The following is a 25,154-nucleotide window of genomic DNA, read 5'->3' as shown; positions in this document are numbered from 1 at the left end:
GTGCTTCAGCAGTGGAATTACCTCCTGCAGAGTTGTCATCCTGAACCTTTGAGGCTTGACATACTTGCTTGCAGGATACAGATCTAATACAGGGCACATGGTCAGATCCTTTTTGGGAAGAAGGAAGTTTATTGAATAGACACCCTTGTTTACCTGGTGAGCAGGGGCTGGTTCTATCGCTCCTTTGTGCAGCAGGGCCTCCACTTCTGCTTGAAGAATAAGGAGATTGTCTGGGGTCATTCTTCTCATTTTTGGCAGGTGGTACTGAGGTGTTGTCATGATCTCTGCTTCCAAAAGGTCAGGGTTTTCCCAACTCCCTTGGAAGCAGATCCATAAGCCAGGTTACGAGTGCCAACCAGTCCCAATTGGGACCTTTTGGACCCAGTCCTGGCGCCAGTGGCACCAGGCTCATAAATATGCCCAGTCCCAGCGCTGGAAGCGCCGGGCTCATAATGCTTGGGTGGACTTACCTGCAGCAGACCATGCTGCTTACTTGCCTGCCAGTTGAGCCTCTGATCCTCTTCTGTTTGGAACTACTTTTCCTGTTGGGTGGGGCTGGAGCCACTCCCTAGATTCAGAACACTGGAACTCTTCTGGAAGGCAGGAACTCTTTTCTTACCAGGAACTCTTTTCTTACCTAGGCGTGGCTGTGGAAGGAGACACCTAAGCACTACAGGAGGCTATTTAAACCACACCCGGCGGATGAATCTTGCTTTGCGTTATTCTGCAACCTCTGCAGCAGGACGCTCATCGTGTCTTCTGCATCCGGTCCTGGGCCTAAGGAAAAAGGCTTACCATCCTGAATCCAGTCTTCAGCAACACCTATAAAGACAAGAAAGAACAGGTTAGCATTCCGGCATCTGAAAGGCAAAGGCTTACCATTCTGAATCCAGTCTTCAGCAACACCTATAAAGACAAGAAAGAACAGGTTAGCATTCCGGCATCTGAAAGGCAAAGGCTTACCTACTCTTCGTGCGCTCCGGAGGTCTTCACACTGCATTCCGGCATCTGAAAGACAAAAGCTTAGCAACTCTTCGCACGCTCCGGAGGCCTTCGGCGCTGCATCCCGCATCTGAAAGACAAAACAAGGTGCGTTTAAAGACATTGGGGAACTTTAATACTTACGTGCCATTACTCCTTTCCACATCTAATCCAGTGGGTATTCCGGCACCCTGCAGCCGCTCCGAACTCGTACCTGCAAAATAAAAAGACAGTTAGAGCGCATCGTGAAGCAGGCAACAAGCGCTTACTTACGTGCTTCCAGGCGCTTCTATTCATCACACGGGCTCCATCTTCAACTCACTTCAGCCCGTCATCCGCCAGCGCCGGAACCCTGCAAAACAAGAGACATAATTACTAAAGACTTTAAAGACATTTGAATGACTCGAAACTTACCGTTCGTGCAGTAAACGACGGACAGCAGTCCTCTGAAGTCAAGAGGCCTGCGCTGCCTATCCAGTGAAGAAACTGGTTACAGCACCCTGCCCCGAGGCAGATGGAGAGCTCGGCATTCACTTACCTAAGGTGAGAGCGTTAACCTTTGGGGGTCTACAGGAGAGGAGAAGAGGAAAGAGATAGGGACACCCCAATAACCCCAGTTCATTAACCCCATATTTTCTATCTGCAGACATCTTACTCTACACGTCAGGCATACAGTGCACAGAGGTCCAGCCCAAAGAGCCAACCGGGTGCTACACATCACCTTTGAAGATACGGTAGTCGCCCAGTCAAGACCGGCGCCTCTGCGAGAATCAGGTGAGCGTTACAGGTGTGTGGAGGAACTTGATACAGTATCGCTCGGCCACTGTCTTGAACAGCCACTTGTCTGAAGTAATCCCCTCCCATACATGGGGGAAGTATGTTATCTGACCTCCTACTGGAAATGCATCGGAGGGGACCTGGACCGGAGAGTCATTTATTGGCAGGGGCAGGGGAGCCTCTGAAAGCTGCATTTCTACCCCTCCATTTTCCACAGCGAAACCCTTGTTGTTGAGTGATTTGATAGGTGCTTGTGGACCTTTGATTGGAGTACCAGTGTGAACTTCCTGTGGAGTAGGAGCCCTGTGTAGGTCTGGAAAAGACTGCCCTCGAAAAGACTGATGGGTGTTGAAGGCTCCATGTTGCAGGTACAGTTTGTTGGATATTTGGTTTAAAGATTTTAGAGTTTGGTGCACTTTCTTTGCTGTCTCCAGCGCTTTGTCGACTGAATAAAGCAAGCTCCTCTATTGGTGTGTTAATAATGGAAGCCTCCGTCTCTGGTTTTAACCCTGATTTCCGTAACCATGCGTGGCGCTTCAGTAGAGTTCCTTCAGCTAAGACTCAGCCAGCTAATTTGAGTCTGAAGTGTTCTTTAAAATATTTTGAATGACCGGTTTCATCCACCCGTCAAAGTCACCTGCAGCATCACCCCTCTTCTTCGTCCCCAAGAAGGAGGGGATCTGAGGACATGTATCGATTAACATTCATTGAATCAGATAATGGTTAAGAACCACTACCCTTTGCCACTCATCCCAGAACTCCTGGACCAAGTCAAGGACGCCCAAATTTACAGCAAACTGGATCTTAGAGGGGCCTACCACCTGGTACGAGTTAGGAAGGGCGACGAATGGAAGACTGTCTTTCGTACTAAATATGGCTTGTACGAGTACCAGGTCATGCCCTTTGGGCTTTGTAACGCCCCTGCTGCATTTCAGTTATTCATGAACGACATACTCCGGGAGTTACTTGATGTCTGCATACTTGTCTACATTGACGACATCCTAATCTATTCAGCTACCAAGGAGGATCATATCAAACATGTCTGGGCTGTGCTCGAGAAACTCCGGCAACATCATCTATACGCCAAGCTGGAAAAATGTTCCTTCCATGTAACGGAAGTCGAGTTCTTAGGTTTTATCCTCGCACCACAGGGCATTTGTATGGATACATGAAAGGTAGACGCCATCCTCAACAAGCCTTCACCATCATCAGTAAAGGGGGTACAGTGTGTTCTCGGGTTTGCAAACATTTATCGGCGATTCATTCCAGGATTCTCACAAATTGTCCATCCAATCACTTCATTGTTACGAAAGAACAAGCGTTTCCGGTGGTCCACAGAAGCAGAAGAAGCTTTCCAGAATCTGAAACGGCAGTTCACCTGAGCCCCAATTTTACAACATCCCGGCCTGATCTCCGATACGTGGTCGAGACTGATGCCTCCAACATAGCTATGGGAACAGTTCTTTCGCAAAGAAACCCAGACACTGGTCAACTGCATACTGTGGCATTTTGGTCGCATAAATTCTCAGCCCCAGGATTGAACTACACCATTACCGATAAAGAATTTCTGGCAATTAAGGCAGCCTTCAAAGCTTGGAGGCACTGCCTCCTAGGGGCCCGGCATACGGTCACCGTGATTACAGACCATCGCAACCTGCAATATCCAAAGAGCGCAGTCGTCTCGTCAGCTCCGGTGGGCCCTTTTTTTTCCAGATTATGACTACGTGATCACCTAACGCCCGGTGGTACGTAATGGCAAGGCTGACGCTCTGTCCCGTATGGGTGAAGGAGAAGATGCGTATGCAATGCCGGATGCAGTGGCTATCATCCCAGAAGAAAAAATTATGGGGGCACTTAATGTAACTTCACCTCTGGAGGACTTAAGACTAGAGGTCCAACGTCACATGAACATAGAGGCGGAACAGGCGTGGCTTTCGAAGGGGAAAAAACACACGGTCACCAACGGTTTACCATATTATCAAGAGTGTCTTTATATTCCAAATAAGAACTTACAGAACCAGGTCATTGCAAGTAATCATGACTCACTAATTGAGGGACACCCGGGAGTGACCAAAACACTAGCCAAAATCAAGAGAAGTTACTGGTGACCGACCTGGCGGAAGGACGTGTTCCAGTTTGTATCAACTTGCAGGATCTGTGCACAGAACAAATCACAAAAGACCAGGCCAGCAGGTCTCTTACGGCCTCTAGAAATCCCTCCAACACCCTTGCACACATTATCCCTGCACACATTATCCCTCGATTCCATCACGGATCTTCCCCCCTGTAAAGGCTTCAACACTATTCTGGTTGTGGTAGACTTGTTCTCAAAGATGGCCCACTTCAGTCCTTTGAAAGGCCTCCCAACTGTCATCACCCTATTCCTGCAACAAGTTGTTCTCTTACACGGATTCCCATCGGTCCTGATATCTGACCGTGGCAGCCAATTTGTTTCAAGGTTCTGGAGAAAGACTTGCAGACTCGCACAAATGTTCGGCTATCCACAAGCTACCATCCCCAGACCGACAGCCAAAGAGAGAGGACAAACCAGACCTTGAAGCAATACCTGAGGTGCATGCTCCACCAAACTTAAGACACCTGGAAGGACATGCTGTGGATAGCTGAGTATGCTTATAATAACTCCATCCATACCAGTACCGGACAAAGTGCTTTCTATACAATGTACGGGCGACACCCACAAACCTTTATCTTTGATCCACCTGAGGAACTGGGAATGCCGGCAGTAACAACTTTGCATACCACAATATCTGGTGTTCTCAAGAAGGCAGCAGAACAACTGGCCAAGGCAAAAGAAAGACAGAAAAAATGTGCACATCAACATCGGAAAAAGGCACCCGTCTACCAAGTCAGAGATGCTTTATGGTTAGCCTCTCGGCACATACCCTTGAAAGGGCCCAGAGCATTCCGGCCAAGATACCTAGGCCCGTACACCATCGAGGCCATAATCAATCCTGCCGCAATGAAGCTAACTCTACCTCCTAACATTAGAATCCATCCTGTGTTCCACATTTCGCTACTGAAACCTGTTCAGCCTGGTACACGAGTCAAAACACCTCCAGAACCCGTGGTTGTGGATGAGGAATCGGAATATGAGGTCAAAGACATCCTAGATGGTCAAGTCCCAGCTGTACTACCTCATAGAGTGGAAAGGGTATGGTCCGCAAGATAGAGTATGAGAACCCAATGACCATGTCCATGCACCATGGCTGGTGAAACGTTTCCATCGCAACCACCCGACTAAGCCAGGTCCCAGAAGGAATTCGGCCCTAAGAGGGGCCTTGGGTGGGGTGGGGTGGGTTGGGGGTGGAGTGCTGTCACAATTCGGTGATCAGAGGCACCAGTACCCCATAATGTAGTGGGAGCCTTTAAACATATCTTGGGCCCCACTTTGAACAGATCGTGCTGTGCATACACCAAAAGGAGTCAACTGGGCTCAGTCCTGGCGCCTTTGGCACCTGGCTCATATGGAACAGGAAGTGCTCCTCCCTTATTCCAAGATGGAGGATTGGTGAGTTACTGCTTCTGCCTGCAAGCAGTGTATGCAGACTAGTCTTTTGGGAGTAGCAGGGTGTGGTTGAGTATTTAAGCTCCACCTCTGCTGAAATCCATGCTTCGTGTTACACTGGTCCCAAGCAGCCTGACTCTCACTGTGACTAGCTCTGTTTTCTGCAGCATGGCGACCCGCTTTGGCTCCAACGACATCCAGCTTCAGCTGCAAGGAAGAAGACAAAACAAACACGATTAGAACAACACTTACCTGTTTCCGGACGCCGTCGTAGAATTCCATCAGCGGCCTAATCATCGATCCTCAGAACCACAGCTACTCGGCACCTGGAAAAAAGAACAAGACAGACAACAGGTCAGTTTGGGAAAACGAAAGACTCGCGCGCACCCTGCAACTTAAACTCTGCGCAGCCACAATTAGCGGGCTACGGTGCGCAACGCTCCATCTCTTCGTGAGCTCATCCAAAGCGGAGTAGGTCTAAGCATTTTGCCCCGCGGACACCAACTTCATCTCGGCACCTGCGGAGGAAGGAAAAGACACGTGAGTGAAAGAACAGCATGTTTAAGCTAATGCTAACAGCAAGGACAACGCTAAAACACCTTAAAAGGGAGTAAGCAAGACAACAAGAAAGTAGACAGGGCAAAACAACAGGAAAAGTCAAGAGAAAGACGGATAACAAGTAGGAGACAAGGAAAGACTTACCTTGGCAGATCAGGGCAGGCTAGTCTTAGCCACAGCCGGACTCGGCAAGCGGACCAGTGACGTAACTTGGTCCATCAGAGCCTGAGCCCTGCAGCAGCGCCCCTGCGACGGATAACCCACCAACCACAAATATCAGGTGAGGAGCATTCAAGGGAAGTATTCAATACCCTGGGAAGGGGAAGAGCAACCAGGGAGGGAGGTCTGGGCAGACACATGTATCAGCCCACAGCTGACCTCGCTTTCCCATCCTAGGAGCAGACCTCGAGCAGACTTTATCTCCCGAGTTATCCAGCCCAGCGGTCCAGACAGCTGTCCTCCCAGCAACGTCCGATGTCCCTGCGGAGACAAAGTGAGCGTAAAAAACGCCCATCTTTTGTGTGCGATCAACAGAAATGACTGTGCGGGGTGCCCAAAGTGTTCTAGATCAGAGCAGTACCGGTTTTGGCTAGGGCAGTGTCATGATCTCTGCTTCCAAAAGGTCAGGGTTTTCCCAACTCCCTTGGAAGCAGATCCATAACCCAGGTTCCAAGTGCCAACCAGTCCCAATTGGGACCTTTTGGACCCAGTCCTGGCGCCAATGGCACCAGGCTCATAAATATGCCCAGTCCCAGCGCTGGAAGCGCCAGGCTCATAATGCTTGGGTGGACTTACCTGCAGCAGACCATGCTGCTTACTTGCCTGCCAGTTGAGTCTCTGATCCTCTTCTGTTTGGAACTACTTTTCCTGTTGGGTGGGGCAGGAGCCACTCCCTAGATTCAGAACACTGGAACTCTTCTGGAAAGCAGGAACTCTTTTCTTACCTAGGGGTGGCTGTGGAAGGAGACACCTAAGCACTACTGGAGGCTATTTAAACCACACCCGATGGATGAATCTTGCTTTGCGTTATTCTGCATCCTCAGCAGCAGAACGCTCATCGTGTCTTCTGCATCTGATCCTGGGCCTAAGGAAAAAGGCTTACCATTCTGAATCCAGTCTTCAGCAACACCTATAAAGACAAGAAAGAACAGGTTAGCATTACGGTCTTCAGTGACAGCTCTTCACTTACCTGGTCCATCGGCTGTCACCAAGGCCTCGCGCTGCATTCCGGCATCTGAAAGACAAAGGCTTACCTACTCTTCGTGCGCTCCGGAGGTCTTCACACTGCATTCCGGCATCTGAAAGGCAAAAGCTTACCAACTCTTCGCACGCTCCGGAGGCCTTCGGCGCTGCATCCCGCATCTGAAAGACAAAATAAGGTGCGTTTAAAGACATTGGGGAACTTTAATACTCACGTGCCATTACTCCTTTCCACATCTAACCCAGTGGGTATTCCGGCACCCTGCAGCCGCCCCGAACTTGTACCTGCAAAATAAAAAGACAGAGCTCATCGTGAAGCAGGCAACAAGCGCTTACTTACGTGCTTCCAGGCACTTCTATTCATCACACGGGCTCCATCTTCAACTCACTTCAGCCCGCCATCCGCCATCGCCGGAACCCTGCAAAACAAGAGACATCATTACTAAAGACTTTAAAGACATTAGAATTACTTGAAACTTACCGTTCGTGCAGTAAACGACGGACAGCAGTCCTCTGAAGTCAAGAGGCCTGCTCCCCTTATCCAGTGAAGAAACTGGTTACAGCACCCTGCCTCGAGGCAGATGGAGAGCACGGCGTTCACTTACCTAAGGTGAGAGCGTTAACCTTTGGGGTTCTACAGGAGAAGAGAAAGGGAAGAAGAGAGAGACATTCAATAACCCAGTTCATTAATCCCACATTTTCTATCTGCAGACATCTTACCCTTCGAGCCAGACATACAGTGCACAGAGGTCCAGCCCAAAGAGCCAGCCGTGTGTTACACATCACCTTTGAAGATACGGTATACGCCCAGTCAAGACCGGCGCCTCTACGGGAATCAGGTGAGCGTAACAGGCAACCCTGAAGGCTAAACTAGATAGGCTTTTGAAGCAGGGGCGATTGAAAGCATAGAATCATTGGAGTGGTTATGCCCTCTTGTTCTGGCTTGCTTGCAGGACGGGACTTACAAATGTGTGTCGACCTCAGGGAGTTAAACAAAAACATATGGGTTGACAGTCATCCGTTGCCTAACATTTAACTACCATGGGGCGGACATCCTGGTTCACTATGCTTAACTTGACATCAGCGTACCATCAGATTGACCTGCATGAGTCTTCGCATCCGATTGCGTCTTTGGTCATGCCTTTTGTGGCGCTCGGTTTTTGTAGGCTGCCTTTTGGCTGGCATTAGCACCCTATGTGTTTCTGCGGTTGATACAGGAATTGTTCGGTGGCATGCAAGGAGTCAGCAATTTTCAAGATGATATATTGGCATGGGGAAGAACGGAGGGTGAACATGATCTGAGAGTGCAATAGTGTAATCAAAATACGGTGGGAGAAGGGCGGACGGTCAAACTCACCAAGTGTCAGATGAAAGCGAACAGTATCACTTATCTTGGGCACATTATTGATGGGAGCGGTATAATACAGAGGCAGGGGTTGCTAAGGGTGATACCACAGTACTCTTATCCATAGGGAGGGAGTTACACAAAAAAGGATACATATGGTGCACTGAATTTCCACTGCAGTGGTAGCTAGAAGGACTGATCATTGCCCTCAAAATAAGTGAGTTGAGTCAGGGAGTGAGGTTAAAAATTCCTCACTCCAAAAATCAGTCCATGATCACACTAGTCATTGAAAGATATGCAGGTGGTCCCACAGAGGTAGGCAGGATTGCTGCAAAAAGAAAGGAATTTTCAAACACTAGTGCAATCAAGGCAGCCAAAAGACTGCTTGGAAATGTTTTGTTAGAAAGCAAACCAATGGATCACAGAGAAATGTGTCTGGGACATTGTTTTTCATTATGGCGGTCCATTACTTAAAAAATTATTCCACATGGGAAACGTAAAAGTGGGACAACAACTTAAAGATAAGGACCCCCCATGTGGGCACACAGGCCTCTTCTCCTCCACTGAGTTTGTCAGGGCTCTCACAGGTTCCCCTCTTCAGCACAGCAGGGTGGCCCCCGGGCACTAGACAGCCTTCCTTCCCCTGCTTCAGGCTTCATGTTCCCCAAACCAGCGAGACAAGGAAATAGTCCCCAGCTGAACCGAGTCTTCCATTATACAGTTCTTTCCCCAATAGCCAACTCAAGATTGGCTTTACTGTCTGGCTTCCCCACTGGCGAAAATCCGTGCTTACATCGTGCGCCTTCCAAGGTAGTTCCTCCCTTCATTGGTCAGTTTGAATATATATCGGTTGAGTCAGTTAAGGCTTCCAATTAACTTAACTATATAAGGGCTTTTCTACAGTTTATCTGGTTTGCTTATGCTAGGTTGGTGTTAGGTATGCTGTGTTCCTCTTGCTCTGTTAAATAAGCTTTTATTTTATTTTGCATGTCCTTGTGGTTTTTTAGTTTTTATGTCATTCGTTTAAATTCTATTTACCCAAGTTCCTTAATGAGGAATTGAACCCAGGTATCTTTACATGGGTGGTAATTATACCACTGGGCTATTTCAGTTGTGCTGCTACTCAGTTTTAAGAGGGGATAAAGCCTTTCTCCTGCATCTGAAAGGTTTTTCTCTACCCACATTAGCAGCACTTCTCACTGCATGTTGCCAGCTTGAGCAGCCGCTCCTCTCATCCACAGTCAGTTATCATAGCATATTCGGGGAAGTGTTGGATAGTGGGTCCCATGGAGGCGTGGCTAACCGCCATGTAGAGACGACGTGTTTCTGGTGTGCTCCGCTCGATGTGCCATCCATAAACTGTTTCCTAAGGCTCCTGAAACCTCCAGACCCTGCAAACTATTACGTCTACTGCTGACGCAAACCAGAAGCTCCACGACTCTTCTCACATGCCGGAGATAGCCCGTAAGACCCTCAACGCTGCCCGTGGAAAAATTGCCTGAACGGATGCCAAGATGGCGGCTTCCGCGCATTGATCCTAAGCGACACAACTGGCTCAGGAATCAAGACTGGGTGCCTTACCATTGGTGGGGAAACGCCAAGTGAAACTGCATATTCATTGAACTTTACCCTGCAGGGTATACTACTCCCGTGGGCCACGACCTGCATGCGAATACGAAGGTAGACAAAATGCGCCCTCCGGATCCCCAAGACAGCGCCTGCTCAACGCATTGCCACTTACTGGCCCGTCCAGTCAACTGATAAGAGAGTGCCAGGGGTCCCTGCACTTCCAGCACTGACGCCTTCACATCCTGATGCAGCGAAATCACAACCAGGACCACAATGGCAGGCACGCACCACTGAACCTGCCCCCTGCGCCTGGACTGGGGGGGGGGGGGATGTCCCCACCGGATAAAACGACAGGGAGGGGAGCTAGGTCCAAGCAGCGCCAGACCACCATAGACGCTTTCACGGCCAACGGACTCCCCGACCCTGAGGGCCTAGATATGGCAACTGCAGAGGAGAGATCTGGGCCCGCCAAAGCGGCGGCCGAACCCAGCAACACCCAGCTCCTCGAGGCCATCAAGTTGTTCCAAACAACAATGGTAAACAAAATCGACACCGTGGCCACGGATCTGGGCCTCCTACGCCAAGGCGTCCGCTCCTTGGCTGGTAGAAACAAAGCGCTCGAGACCCAGGTCCGAGAGAATACAGAAGCAAAAAAACCAGCTCCTTCACGATGTGGATGGCCTCCAGCAAAGAGTCAAGAACTTAGAGGATAGAGCAGAGGAGGCAGAAGGGCGGGCTCGCCTGAACATTTGACTCTTTGGCCTGCCAGAGGGTATCGAGGCCCTGACCCCACTAACTATGTAGAGAACCTCCTGCTGCAGGAAATCGGCACAGAAAAGCTGTCGCAAGGCTTCTCCATAGAGAGGGGCCCATAGGTCACTCGCTAAGAAACCGCCACCAGGCAGCCCTCCCAGGCCTATGATAGCAAAAGTGCTGAACTGCAGGGACCGAGCGGTCATATTAGCTTATTCACGATCGGGTGGCCAGATCCAGAGGAAATCAGCTAAAATCGCAATTTATCCTGATTATACCTTCCAGGTTCCAATGAACAGAGCACAGTTTATACATACAAAAGCCAGATTGAAAGCAGCAGGATTGCGATACATGCTTCTGTACCCCTCGCGGTTAAAGGTAATACATAACAACAGGGCCCACCTGTTTGACACCCTGACACAGGCCCGGGACTGGATGGATGGGCTGCAGCTCCCCGACATCGAAGACAAGAGGCGAAAGCCGCACCGAGCCACCCCCCAAGGAATGCAGGAGCACCTTTCCTAAAGGCAGCTGCTTATCAGTAGATGGACCATGCCTAAGAGGCAGCTGATATGATGCTCTGTAGCGGGACGCCAGAGCCAGAGTTCTCGCCACCCCCAGGAGTTTCCTTTTAGGGTAAGTTTACCCGCCCGTAGGGCACCCGAAGACCATGTACGGTCCAACGGAGCGGAAACGGGACTGTCATAACCAGGGTAACCTCGCTGGACCTGTTCTATGTTTGGGGAGTTTGCAGTTAAAGGGGGGAGGGAAAAGGGGCATTAGCACCAATGTTGGGAACTTTGACCGAGACACTGAGACCACAGGAGAACTCCACAATTGACACATCACTGGTAGAACCTCGTACGAGGCCGGGAATGAGCGACGGACGGCACGACACCCATGGCTGACAGAATAAAGGTTATGACGTGGAACATCAGAGGCATGAACAGCTTCGTTAAACCACGCCGAATATACGCATACCTGCGTAGATGTAAGGTCTGAATTGCTATGCTTCAGGAGACACACCTCACAGCGAAAAAACTGGAAGCGTTGGCCAAGACATGGCGAGGGACCCTGATTGGATCCTCCTGCTCCTCCTACGCTAGAGGGGTCCTCATCTGGATTGACCAAACCATCCCCATCACGGTAGTGAGCATCAAGACAGATGATGAGGGCAGGATGGCACTTGTGCATGGTACTATTGAAGGGAGGGAGCTATGCCTGGTTAGCACCTACGCACCTAACCATGACGCCACTGTTTTCTTCCACTCCCTATATTCTCGACTTAGCCCTCATGGAGACAGCATTATGATTTGGGGGGGAGACCACAATTGCACCCTAGATCCCCCCCAAAGACAGGTCAGACACCAAGCATTGCCGCCCATCCCCCCGCCAAAATATTGTCTAAATTAGTATGTCAGCTGTTACTCTGCGACCTGTGGGGGGAACAGAACCCTGATCAACGCGAATACTCCTTCTCCCTGCCACACAATGTCCACATTAGGTTGGATTACATCTTTGTTAGTCAGGGGCAACAAGCCATGGTTAGAGACGCACACTTTTTGCTTAGAGTGCTGTCAGACGACTCCCCCATGTTGACCACCTGGGAAGTGTACCCGCCTAGACCCCTGGTACCTACGTGGAGACTTAGGGCTGAGGCCCTGCTTGATACAGCCTTCCGCGAACATATAAGGGACAGTACTGAAGAATATTGGCAGAAAAACCTAAACAGCGTAGAATGTATCAGCACAGCATATGAGGCGTACAAGGTAGTTATGAGGGGAGAGATGATTGCTGCGGTGGGGGGTGCCCAAAAATCCATCATAACTTCCTTAGAGGGTGAGTTAAAAGAGCTAGGAGAGCTTGAGAGCAGAGCTGAATCGACCCCAGAACATATACAAAAAAAAAAAAAAACTGCGACAATCCTGTCTATCACTCTGGGAATCCTTGGGGAAATCGAGTTATGCTAAGCACACTGAAAGAACCCACGGTCTGGGTGATAAACCCGGCAGGCTTTTAGCTTGGCTCTATAAGAGGGAAACCCCCAGGACACCCATTTGCCACATACTCAAACCTGATGGCACCACCGCACATACCCAAGCAGAGATCAACTCGGTCTTCTCTGAGTTCTATCGTGGCCTCTATTCCAAGACCCCGTTCCTCACGGACACCGAGATCGAAGATGTCCTGGACATCAGAGAGCTACCCAAATTAGATGCACAGTTGGCCGAAGCCCTAGACGACCCAATTACCCCTGACGAAGTAAAGGCAATAATTAGATCCTTACCATCTGGTAAAGCGCCGGGCACCGATGGCCTACCCGGGGAATTCTATAAGGCATATGAGGAAACTCTTGCCCCACTGCTAGCACAAGTATTCAACAAGGCTTATGAGCGTGGTACCCTTCCAGACTCCATGAGAGAAGCCATAATAATCCCCTTAATGAAGCCTGGGAAGGATAGGTCAGACTGCGGGTCATATAGGCCACTTTCCATGTTAAACATAGATAGCAAGATACTAACTGCCCTCCTTGCAAATAGATTGCGCAGAGTAATCCCACTGCTGATCCACCAAGATCAGACCAGCTACGTGCCGGGGCGCTCCATCACCGAGAACCTGCGCAGGTTACATCACGTCATATACAGCACGGAGCGAGGGCCTCAGAAACATGCAGTCGCGTCACTAGACGCCACCAAGGCCTTTGATTCAGTGAGATGGGAATGGTTATATGCCACCATGGTCAAGATGGGGATTGGACCGCCTTTCTAAAATGGACCCAACTGATCTACACCAACCCCACTGCTAGGGTGCGCACAAACAAAACATATTCCGATAAGTGGTATATCCATAGAGGCACCCGGCAGGGATGCCCACTGTCCCCAATGTTAGATATTATTGCCGCAGAGCCTGTAGCCGCATACCTCCGACAGGAATACGGAGACGGGGCATTGAAATAGACGGGGTGACTCACCTCGTTTCCATGTATGCAGATGACACGCTGCTGTACCTGCACAACCCTGAACACCTTTTGCCCTACTTTTTAGAGACTTTATATGGTTTCCATAGACATTCGGGGATCCAGATTAACAAAGACAAGTCTTGCCTCTACCCCCTAGCTGCATTGTACAGTGACAAACACGGATCCCTACCCCCCTTAGAACTTAAATGGCAGGCGACATCCTTTAGATACTTGGGTATCACCATACACCGAAATCCTAGCACTGAACACATTCTCAACACGGTCAGGGCCAAAGACTCCCTTGTGAAATCTATGGAATATTGGGGTAAGCTCCCTCTCTCGGTGGCTGGGCGGGCGGGTCTCCTCAAAATGGTGGCACTCCCCCGATTACTGCACTACTTTACCAACGTCCCCTTTAACATCCCCCCCCTCATTCTTCAGAGACTTAAACTCTGTAGGGGATTCCTATGGCAGGGAGGTAGGCATAGGGTGGCACTAGAAATTCTCCTAAAACCCTACGAGAGGGGTGGATTGAAAGTCCCTAACTTTGAGCTATACTACCTGGCAAGTCATCTGAGACACGTGATGCAATGGATGGCCGATGAGACCACCACAGACACCCAACTTCTCCAACCAGCCTTGCCCTGACTGTTACTCCGAGACTTACTATGGGTCGAGAAGGGGGCTCTGCGACACTACCCATACCTGGTTAAGCTTGGGACCCAGCTCTGGAAGCGGGCACGCAGAACAGTGGGGTCGACGGATCCATTCTCTCCGCAGATTCCCATCGCGGCAATTATGGCAAATCTTTCATGGGGCCAAATAAAAACACGCCCCCAGTGGGAACCCTGTGGTGTGGCAGTACTGGGAGACCTTACTCAGGAACAGGAGCTTATGTCATTCACTGAACTCAGCAAGGCCTCAGGTCTACCCACAGGCCAGTTTCTGCTCCACAGAGCAGTAATACAGGCCATAAAGATTAGATGGCCGGAGACTGCCGACCAGGTCATAGAGAACGAGATCATTGAGACAATGCTAGATACTGTCGAGGGAGGCCACGAAACCTCCAGACTATACGAAGCCTTGATGCTAGGTACGACCAGGAACAAACTCAAATGCAAGGGGAGGTGGGAGATTGAACTAGGCCTTGAATTTGAAGACAAAGCATCGGAGGAGATAACCCATTATCACAAGAACATCTCTAGAAATGCCCACCTACAGCTCATCCAGCTATATATCACCAACAGGGCTTACCTAACGCCAGAAGCCATATCAAGGTTCAAGGGTGCTGCAATCCAGACTTGCCCCAAATGCAACGATCCGAAGGTGGGAATGACCCACATGTTCTGGGGCTGTCCGGTGATTCGTGGGTTTTGGGCCCAAGTGAAGGAAAGGGTGGCAAACACGGAGATCGAAGTGGAAGTTCATGAACCAGCAGCCTGCATATTGGGGAGATACAAGTGAAGCAGCAAGAACAAACCCCTAAATAAACTTAGACCTGATATGCATAACACCGAAAAGACGCATAGCTATGGGATGGAAAAGCGCCAGAGGTCTGAGCCGAGGCCCTTTGGTGGGGAGACCTCCAAAGATGGATAGCCGCTGAGACTGCTGCATGGGAAACAGCAATTCAGGTGCAGAGACTGGACTCCAGCGAGGAACTACTCCGTTGGGTAGCGTTAACTGTACCTTTGCTCCACCCTGCAGCGCCAGACAACGCCTCGGACAGTACAGATAGTCCCGGCCCAGCACATAGCCCAAAGAGGACAAAGGATTCAACTGTGGTCTCGGAGGGAGGGGGGAGGGTCGGGAGGGAAGGGGAATGTTCTTTGGAAGTAAGCATATTGCAATGATAAACCGATTATTATTTGTTATACTTTGTTAAAAAACCAATAAAGAAATTAAATTTAAAAAAAAAATAGTGGATCCCGACACCTCAGTAAATTACATCATCCATCAGCCATTTTGTGTACAGCTATGAAACAATAGTATGTTTGTAATACTGATCCAATAGCACTCTTGTTTTAATTTAATGTTTTATTACCTTTATGTCTGAACTGTTGAATTGTCTCTGTTGTGATCCATTTCAGGTCAAATCCTGTGTGTTTATGATGCATGTTGATATTTTTCTTGTGGTGTAACCAACACACATGATATTACAAGGACACAAACCATATCACATTTGAATTACTGTTGGCGTGGAACCTTTCCTCCCACTTGATATTTTATTGCAAATAGTGCCCACACAATACATAATGACACCTTTCGACAAAAGCATTTGTTCCACCTAAGTCACCTTCTCTCCGTAGCCACTTCTTCTAGCACTGTTTTGAATTGGAAAAATGTGTTGTAAAAAGAGACTACAAAGAAAAGATATTACACTCAAAATAAATTACAAAGGATTCTAAAATTATTTTTAAAATAACACCATTTAAGTGGTACCTCTTTATCAGCCAAAATTAAAGCAATGCAGGTTTTGAAAGATATCATTCAGTATCATACCTTCGTATTTAATACATTTCCTGTGCAACATAAAGTTGTACAGCTGATACCAATGGAAAATGGGGATGTATTAATCACTGCATTCTGAGTGTTTTCATAAACAAATCAAGTTTTGCCCTCATTGCCTATGTTACACTGAACCCCTGTGTGGAGTGTGTCCCATTGCAGACGTTGACCGATCTACAATTACAACAGTACACCACTATGCAATTGTTCTGACACTCACCAAGGTATCCTAAGGGCATTATAGATAGGAAGGAGGTTAGACAGGCTGATTCATTTTCTGTACATGGGACCTATTCACCTAGTCTTCTTGCTTTATTCAAGGTTGTTTGTTGGAAATGTTCTGATTACAAAGCTCCGCTTGAATACGATGGAAATAAAATATGCAAGATTTGCAAGGATTGCCATCGAATCTTGACCGGCTCCATGGGCAATGAAGAAAAGAAAAAGAAGGGACTCCTAGTGGTAAGAAGCATTCTGTGATAAATTGACATATGCGTAATACATCATAAATAATTGAAAGCAAGCCATTCCTGATAAGTATCATGTGGAAAAGTAAAGGTTTGGGATTCTTCTGCTGGTAATCTATGCATTTTAATTGACTGGAGTTTCAGCGGCGGCGCATGTAAGTAATTATTTCTATTTTAGGTACACACTTTGGTGGAAACTCACAGTGAATTAAATAGTTTTGACAAATTCACTGTCGTCCTACTGCTTTTCCCCCATTAAATGTTCTGGGACCAGACACAATCATGGTGCTCCTGATCCACCTCAGACCTACAATACATCTCCTCCCTCACTATACCAGCATCAGCTCCAATCCCACCTCTCTCGGGTATGGTGCAACACACAGGGCACATTGCAGCCCCACATTTCACTTGCTGCAGAGTAACACCTCCCAGAACTCCAATCCCATTCCTCACCAACTGGTGGATAAAGTGTCAAGTAGCTCATCAATACCTCTCACATGCTAAATAGAAAGACACATACAATCCCTTTTTAACCAATCTGCTGAAACGGAAATGGGGAAAACCTTACATGCTCCCATGCAACCTCTTAAGATAAAGATTGACTGTGCAAACGCACTCGTCAAAGGGTGAATAGCCAGATTTCAACTATCACCAACCCCATCTCCCACAGGCTAAACAATGAGACACGTATTTGAACACCATATAGTCTTGATAATGGATTATGACTAGCCAAGCCTTAGTTCCCCGATGGAATCGGTGTGGCTAGGCACACTAACCGAGAAACCCTGTTATGCTGTTCTAGATGCCTAGCAGGGAAGCATATGCAGCACAACATTTTGGATGGACCCCTGCCCACCGGAAAGGCTAACTGCTTAATCCCTGGCATGGAGAGTCTACTCACAAGCCATTCTGATTTATCATGCTGCCCATTGTGCCTATAGAAATGAGAATACACATCAATTTCTCTACGGTCCAGGCAGCCCAGTCCACTTGCATTGCCTCATTTCACTCAGTAATGCTCTCTTAGCTTCACTAGTCTCCTCTGAATGCTGAAGGGTTTCTTTCCATTAGTCACACTGTGGGAAACACATTTCCCCACTGTGTTTTTTGATGGATCACCTTCTGGGCGCTGTAAAATGGCCCTCAGAAATATTTTTTCTTCAAATTGTCTTAGATAAACTCACAATGTTCATGCCAAAGTGAACTATGTATGAGACCTTCCCATCCCAAAACTCTCTAAACATTTGACTATGACTCCTACGCCAGCCGAACAGCACATTATAATGCAACTGTATGCTTGTCAGTTGCTTTGCCTGCCCCTGTCAGAATTTCTCACATCCTGCCCCCATGTGGGGCATTAGAGATAAAAAGTACACTGAATCTCCTTACCCTTTCTCAAGTCCCTAGTGATCTCTCATAAACCTCACGAGAGCCAACTATGCTCAGATGGGGCTACTCTTGGAATGTTCAATAAACTACAATTTTAGTATTAGATTTAGTCCTTCTGGAAGCTTAAAAGATCAAGTGTTCTTTTGAAAATACTTGATATACAAAGTCCTGACATCCAACACTCTTACCAGATAGAAGACACAAGAGAATTGTCAGTTCAGTTTGTAAGGCTTACCTAATGAAATCTGTATTATCAAATGTGAAGGGTCAGAAATGAGAGACAGACACAAGGGTGTTGATTTCTCAAGTATAGACATTTTTTAGTAAATAAAAATGGGTTGGAAAAACGTCTCTCTAGCCCTATTCTAAAGAGGAATTTCCCTAATTAGAAACTAAAACTAAGGATCTGTCTGTGTCAGAATGTCAGTATCTGAAAAAATGTCCTTGTGTCCAAAAACAACCTATCCTAACCCTCGCACTTATAAACAAACAACACAAGGTATAAGGAAATGTCTTTAACTTGGTGTTAGAAAAGGTGTTCAAAACCAAAAGTATAAGAATGACTCCAGCAAAAAATGTTCCCAAGGGTAAGACCTTTGGATTCAGAGGATGGTCTCCTTCCCCTGGATTCTTAAACAAGATGGAACAATATCTCTTTAGTTACAGGTGTCTTTAATGGACTTAAACATTTCTTGTTCAAGCAAAAATGTATGTTCAAGAAAAAGGTTCTGTAACAATTTTTCTGTTAGAGTTCATGTATCTTTGTAGATTACCTGGTATACTCCCCTGCAAGGAATATTCACACAATTTTCTACTGCCTGACATACTGGCCTGCCAGGGCTCTTTATATAATCTCATCTGCCTGGTATACTCGCCTGCCAGGACTTCCCATGTGTTTAACAGTTCTTGGTACAACTTCAGTTGCCTGGGCTATTCACCTCCCAGGGCTCTTATGCTATTCACAGTTCTTTGATATACCACAGTAGCATATATCATGTGCTGCTTAGCATATCTGGTTGCAGTAATATTTTGCTCAAATGTATTTGCCCAAAACTTTACCCCACATTGGCATCTCCTGCTTCTGTATTTCATTGGGGTTTGCCTTTAGATGTTGTCTTGTCTGCAATCAAATATTCTTCTTATTGAATCTTGCCTTTCCAATTTGCCTTGGCGGCCTTCAAACAGATTTTGCCTTTGTACTTTGTGTTGACCGCATTCAAACAAACTTTGCCTTTGTATATTTACTGAATTAGCAAACTTGTACCAATCAACCACTGCTTTGCGCGGCTGTCGCAACGCCTCGGGGCCCAGGCTGCTTTAGGCAGACTCACTGGTCTTCTCCAGCGTTCCTGATGTTGCTGGCGCCTTGGCATTATGGCTTCCTCCTCTGCCTACCAGGTTGGAGTGTGCAGATGCTTTCCCAGCACCCGGTGCAGCGCTGCAGTCACACGCCAGCTCTTTCTCAGTCCAGGGTGAAGTTGGCTGCCTTGCTGACTGGCCAATCCTCCAGGAGCTTCTGCACTGCTCCTGGTGTCTCTACCGTCCTTCTTGCTTGCATGCAGCATTCCTCTTTCTTTCCCAGCTGTCTCCTCTGCTTTGCTGGCTCCTTCAGTGTGCTTCATGTTCAGAAGCCCCGGCGTGAATGGCACCTTCTCCTTCTGTACAGTTCGCTGTACCTGCACCTCCCTTCTCCATAGTGCGGCTGCCATTTCTAAATGTCCCGCTCGTTACAGGTTGAGAAAAACGACTAGTCTGCATGTTACACTTCGAGCTCATGTCACTCTGCAAAACTCCCTAGTCCTCTTCCTCATCTCAGTACCTGAGTGGTTATGGGAGTTGAAGTCCACAACTTTCTTTGGGCTTTCAGCTCCTGGATGGTTTTCCTCACGGGTTTCACAAAAAGGCACATCAGGAATAAAAGGTTTTAGGTGTGAGTTGCGAGTGTTTGGGTGAAAGGTGGGGGCCTGACTAGAATAACAATAGGCCATTAAGAACTCTGATATCAGAGGGTCTTCCTCAAGGGCAAGCGGGGAACACTGTGACTCCTTGAATGGAGTCATGCCATATCCCCAGTAGTTGTCTCCTCTGATGTGATCCTACCTCATGAAACCACCCCGAGGGTCAGGATCAGGTAGCAGCTGCCTTCCCCATGCCACATGGGAGAAAGTCACCGCAGGGGAATCAGTGATGACTCCATTGGATTCATCACACAGACCTCTCAGTGAACAACATTAATTATTTATTAACATCTCAAATTTTCAACAAAGCCTAAGAGGATAAACATGTTAGATATCCTTCAGTAGAGGACATACCATAGGGGGTATTCCTATTTCAGGACACCACCCACAGTACAATGGCCTGTGAAATTAGAAAACCTAAACAAATTCAGACTCTTATATTTTCACCCATCTGGTTAATGTGGACAGAAAACAAATTATACTAATTACACCCACTAGACCTGGATTGAGATTCCATTCCAGACACCAGCTATTCTAAGTTTACAGTCTGCCCAGTAGTTTTGATTGGTACTTTTGCCCCGGAACACAAAGTTTAAAAGACAAACTAGCTCCAAAATATCCAGCAGAGGCCAATAACCCCTGAAATTCTCCATAGTACCAATTTCAGAGACACGTCCTTGATTAGCGAATGCAGAATCCAATGTGTGTTTCGCAGTGGTGCTCTGTTCATCAGAATCTTTTTTTTGTTTTTGAATTCTTTGTTTTCGTTCTGAACTATACAATCCATAAAAGGTTCCAACAACAATCTAAAAACGATTTTAGAGCTGGAGAGATGCAGTCCTTGGGCTTGAGGCCAAGGAGTAGTCTTGCAGTCCTATTCTGGATTAGTGAAGGGGCAAAATGAGGAAATAGGCAGATTGCGGCAGAGACTGTTGCAGTAGTCTCAATTTTTTAACGAAGCCTAAGAAAACCTAGAAAGAACCAGTGCTCTGGAGACGTTGAGCTTCTGGGGGAAGGTGAGGAAAGGTAGAATGCCCCTGGGAAGTTGGAGCTGAAAGTTGTTCTTGGCAAGGTCCGTGATGTGTGGAGCGAAGGAGAGAGAGTAGTCAAAGATAATCCCAAGGTTTTCTGCCTCACAGGTGTGAGTGAAAAGGACCCAAGGACTCTGGCCAGAGAGTGGGGGGAAACAAGGAGCAGGCGTCCCAATGGGAAGGATCTCTGTCTTACTGGCATTGAGGCAGAGAAAATTGGCAGAGCACCATGTGTCATGATCCACAGAACACGCCCCTTTTGGACTTCCTGGTCCCTATCACAACGGGGCTTGCACTCCTTGGTACTCCCAACATGGCCGTCTAACGTGGTACGCCTTCCCCCAGCCTCCACGTCGGACGTAGCACATTCTACAAATAGACCACGGCCCCACGCATCTCAACGCTATCGCTGGTAGTGGCTAGACGTATGCTCCATAGTTCGCTGAACTATTCTCCTGTTCCTGGTTCCCGGACTCTCTAAATCCCATCTCCCTTCCTCCCTCTTCACTCTACCTTGCTTCCCGGATTTCGTGTGCCGTCTTCGTGTACACCTTCCTCGTTTCCTGGACTTTCCGGAGCCTCCAAGCATCCCAGAACACTGAACGCACGCTGGAGCCAGAAGAGGCTTGCGCGGGCTTGTACAAAACCCGATCCGTGCGCAAGAAGACTCCTCCCAAGAAATCCTGCAAGGATCGATCTCGGGTGATAAAGGGCCAAATCCGTGACAGTGTGCCTGAATAGCAGACAGGCAGTTGGGTATGAGGGAGGAGGAGTAGGAGAAGGAGCAGGTAGAGGATGGCAGCCTGAAAGAGAGCTGTGTGTCGTCTGCATAACACTGGAAATGAGGGGAGAAAGTGGAGATCAGGTGGACGATAGGGTCAGGTATATTTTGAAGAGCCATGGCAATAGGATAGAGCCCTGGGGGACGCCACAGTTAGAGAGTGTAGTGGAGGAGAGAAAAGGACCCATTTGCACTTCGGAAGGTCTATTTGAAAGGAAGAAGTAAGCCACGCCAGTGCCCTGTCCGTGATGCCTAGGCTATCATGGAGACGTTTGAGGATGGAGTGGTTGACTGTGTCAAAGGCAAAATAAAGAAACCGGAGGAGCTGAACAGAGGGAGTCCTAATGCATTACAATTTCTGTAATGCATTAGGAACATTCAATTCCAGTCTGCTATCAAGTTGGTCACACCCAGAAGTTATTCGGCCTACCCTGATTTGATGATCTAGACAATATTGCAAAAACTCCTTTTGCTAAATCCACTAAAATGTTGGTTCTCATGCTCCTAGATTTACAGTTACTATTACAGTTACCACATCATCCATTCTGAGAGAGATGTAATTCTGTACTCTACCTTTGGCAGAAAACCTCTCTGTGTGATTGTGCCAAAAGGCCTAGGCAGTTAATGTGCATGCTCACCTCTTCTTAAGATTATTTCCCCCGAAACACTTCTGTATAGGCGTGTTATAAATACCATACCATATCATATCATATCCCTTCAGTTGACATGATCCCACATTATGCACCCCATTTATTTATATACATCATTAGCCAAGCTCTTTTGGTCACAAAAGAACATACAATAGAGAAGAAATTAGATTTGATTGGAAGTGCTGAGCTTCTTACAATGGGGTGAGTTTGAGGGACATTCTGACCAGGTTGTGGAGGGGAAATGGAACAGTCATTGGGGACAATACATAAGGAGTCATTCATTGATTTAGGGCAATGAACATTGGACATTTTTGAGTGCAAGTAGGTGGTACAGCCAGCTTTGCCCGGGATGTGACCATGATGGGTGAAGTGCTAGAGTGGAGACTGAAGAAGTGAAATCCAGAGGCAGGTTCGAGGCGAGCGAAAAATATTAGGTAGCGGGCAGATGAGAGGTAGGTTAAGAGGGTAACTCGGAGGCTAGGAGGTAGACATTTAGTTTGGTTTGAAAAAATCCATGTGGCCTGTATCAAAGATGTCCAGGGGAGAGAATTCCATGCATGTGCAGCAAGAAAAGAGAAGGAGCGGAAGTGAGAGAAAGCACAGGGAGGTTGAGGAGCCACAGTGGTAGTCGAGGAGGCAGAACAAATATTACTGGAAGCCATGGGGCTAAAGATAGTTTGAAGGTTGGGGAAAATATTCCCGGACCTGACTGTCACATATTAACCTGATAAACTTCTTGTGAGGTGGAAATATCACAACTGTCAGCTAAGCATTGTTTAGATCTTGGCTCACCAACCCGTCTCCTTGAAATAGAATGTACGTAAAAGGTGGGTACTGTGAGAAACCTGAGGGCATCCTCACACCTACTCCCCTTGGATCCTCTTCTCAGGTGGTCAGGGCAAGGCCATCACTTTTGGATTCTGATCCTGGGGGTAGAGATGCGAGGGAGGATCACCTGTGTGGAAGGTCCTTTGGGATTGAGGAAAGAATTTCTGCAGGCAAGACATGGTATCCCCCTTTTCCTAGTGCTAATCAAACTTAACCTGCCCCTGCCTTTATAGGCTTTTACCAATCCCAGTTATATCATTTTTCCACAGTCATACCACTATAGTACTGGGACGAGGAAGAGGCAACTAGGAGCAGTACAAAGTAACATGTCATTTCACCAATCTGGTACTGAGACGAGGAAGGGGAGTGTGAAACATTAGTATACTAGTCTGGCAAATCCCACTAATTGGGGTCAGGCAAAGGACTTACACCTGCAGCCAGTTGACAGGCTCCAGGTTTATATAAGGAGAAAAAAGTCAGAAGGAATGGGGAATCCAGCTGGGAGGGAGAACCAGCTTGCAGGAGACGGTGCCCCGTGTGGAGAAAGGAGCCCGCTCTGTGAAAAGGATGCTGAGTATTGCAAGAAAAGCAGAGAGGCGCCGCAACCCGAGTCCTGCAAAATCTGAGGCCATGTGTCCCCCGCCTGAAACTGGGGAACACTGAAGACTCCAGGGTGCCGCAGCAGCGAGCAGGAAAGTTTGGACGAGGCGAGCAGGGCTCGCTGAGGCTAACGACAAGGTGAAAGGGAGCGAGGGAATGCTGAGGAGAGAACCAAAGGCACCCGGGGAGTTGCCACATACCGATGAGTGACTGTGAGGGGAAAAACATGCTGGGGCATTCCAGGCGCTTGGGTTTGGGCATGCGAGAATACAGATCAGAGAAAAGCTAATGTTTATTTGGTTAGGAGACCAAAGGAGAATTTTATTAAACCTCAACAAGCTGCAAAATATTTCCTGCAATTTTGAATACTGAACTAAAGCAAAGTTATGTGAAATACTTGAAAATTACTGTACGAATGAGATGAAAGTGAAATGCAATTTTGAGAATAGTGAAAGCCAATCCAAGAAGTCAATGGACAATATGAGAATGTGAATCAAACGAAAGCAAAGCCAGTAATGAGGGCTTTTGAAAACGAGTGAAAAGCAAAAGGGATAGAGCACTATTGTGAAGTGTGAAAGCAAGTTGGGGGACAAGAAAAGTCTGCCCCTAAGTGAATGGTGTTAGTCACGTTGTTGCAGAGTGAAGAAAACTGTCAAAGAGGAAAAGGGCTGCAAGCGGACAATTGATGCAGGTTCAAAGAGGGAGCCTATGTCTGCAAGAAAGTCTAAAGAGAACAGGTGACTGTAACTAAGTGCCAAGGGTTTTCCGTTGTGTGACCTGTAGCGGGTGGACTGTGTGGTCCGACAACTGCGCTTAGCCTTAGACCAAGTAACCCTACTTGGAGTACAAAGTTGGTTTGGAAAATGTACTGAAAGTCAAGAGAACTAACTATCATTTTGAAAGTGTTGAACCTGGTAAAGGGAACCCCAAGACCCTTGTTGAGACTGTGTTACCCTTGGGGGAAAGGATCCCTGATGTCCTTTTTGTTGAATTGCTTTGAATTCAGGGAAGAGGCTGTAATACAAGCCAGGGAGCTGGAAATCAATCAATCAATCAAGTACTTATATTGCGAACTGCCACCAAAGGCATCATGGCGTATTATAAAAAGATACTGCATTCCAAGATAGCCACCAGCAGGGGGTGGATGTGTTGCGCGTAGCTCGTCCTCGGCCCCACACTGAAAGGGAATATCATGCCTTTTCCCTCTTCCCAAAGAGAAGCTATGAATGGAGATAGTCCCCGGATCCCCCTCCCCTTGATGATGATGGAGTTCA

General features: G+C 47.7%; 1 protein-coding gene across 11 annotated transcripts in view; it reads left to right on the top strand.

Annotated features, from left to right (window-relative positions):
- FGD4 (FYVE, RhoGEF and PH domain containing 4) overlaps positions 1-25,154 on the top strand; it is a 1,139,208-nt gene that overhangs the window by 1,030,483 nt on the left and 83,571 nt on the right. For all 11 annotated transcript variants that reach the window (XM_069628200.1, XM_069628199.1, XM_069628201.1 and 8 more), the window contains one exon: positions 16,498-16,638. In XM_069628200.1, coding sequence (XP_069484301.1) covers positions 16,498-16,638 — 141 coding nt within the window. The remainder of the gene's footprint in view (positions 1-16,497; positions 16,639-25,154) is intronic.

The sequence above is a fragment of the Ambystoma mexicanum genome, chromosome 12 (assembly GCF_040938575.1).
Source record: "Ambystoma mexicanum isolate Mex_15411 chromosome 12, UKY_AmexF1_1, whole genome shotgun sequence".
Classification (NCBI taxonomy): Eukaryota; Metazoa; Chordata; class Amphibia; order Caudata; family Ambystomatidae; genus Ambystoma; species Ambystoma mexicanum.
This window is presented reverse-complemented; position numbering and strand designations above follow the sequence as displayed.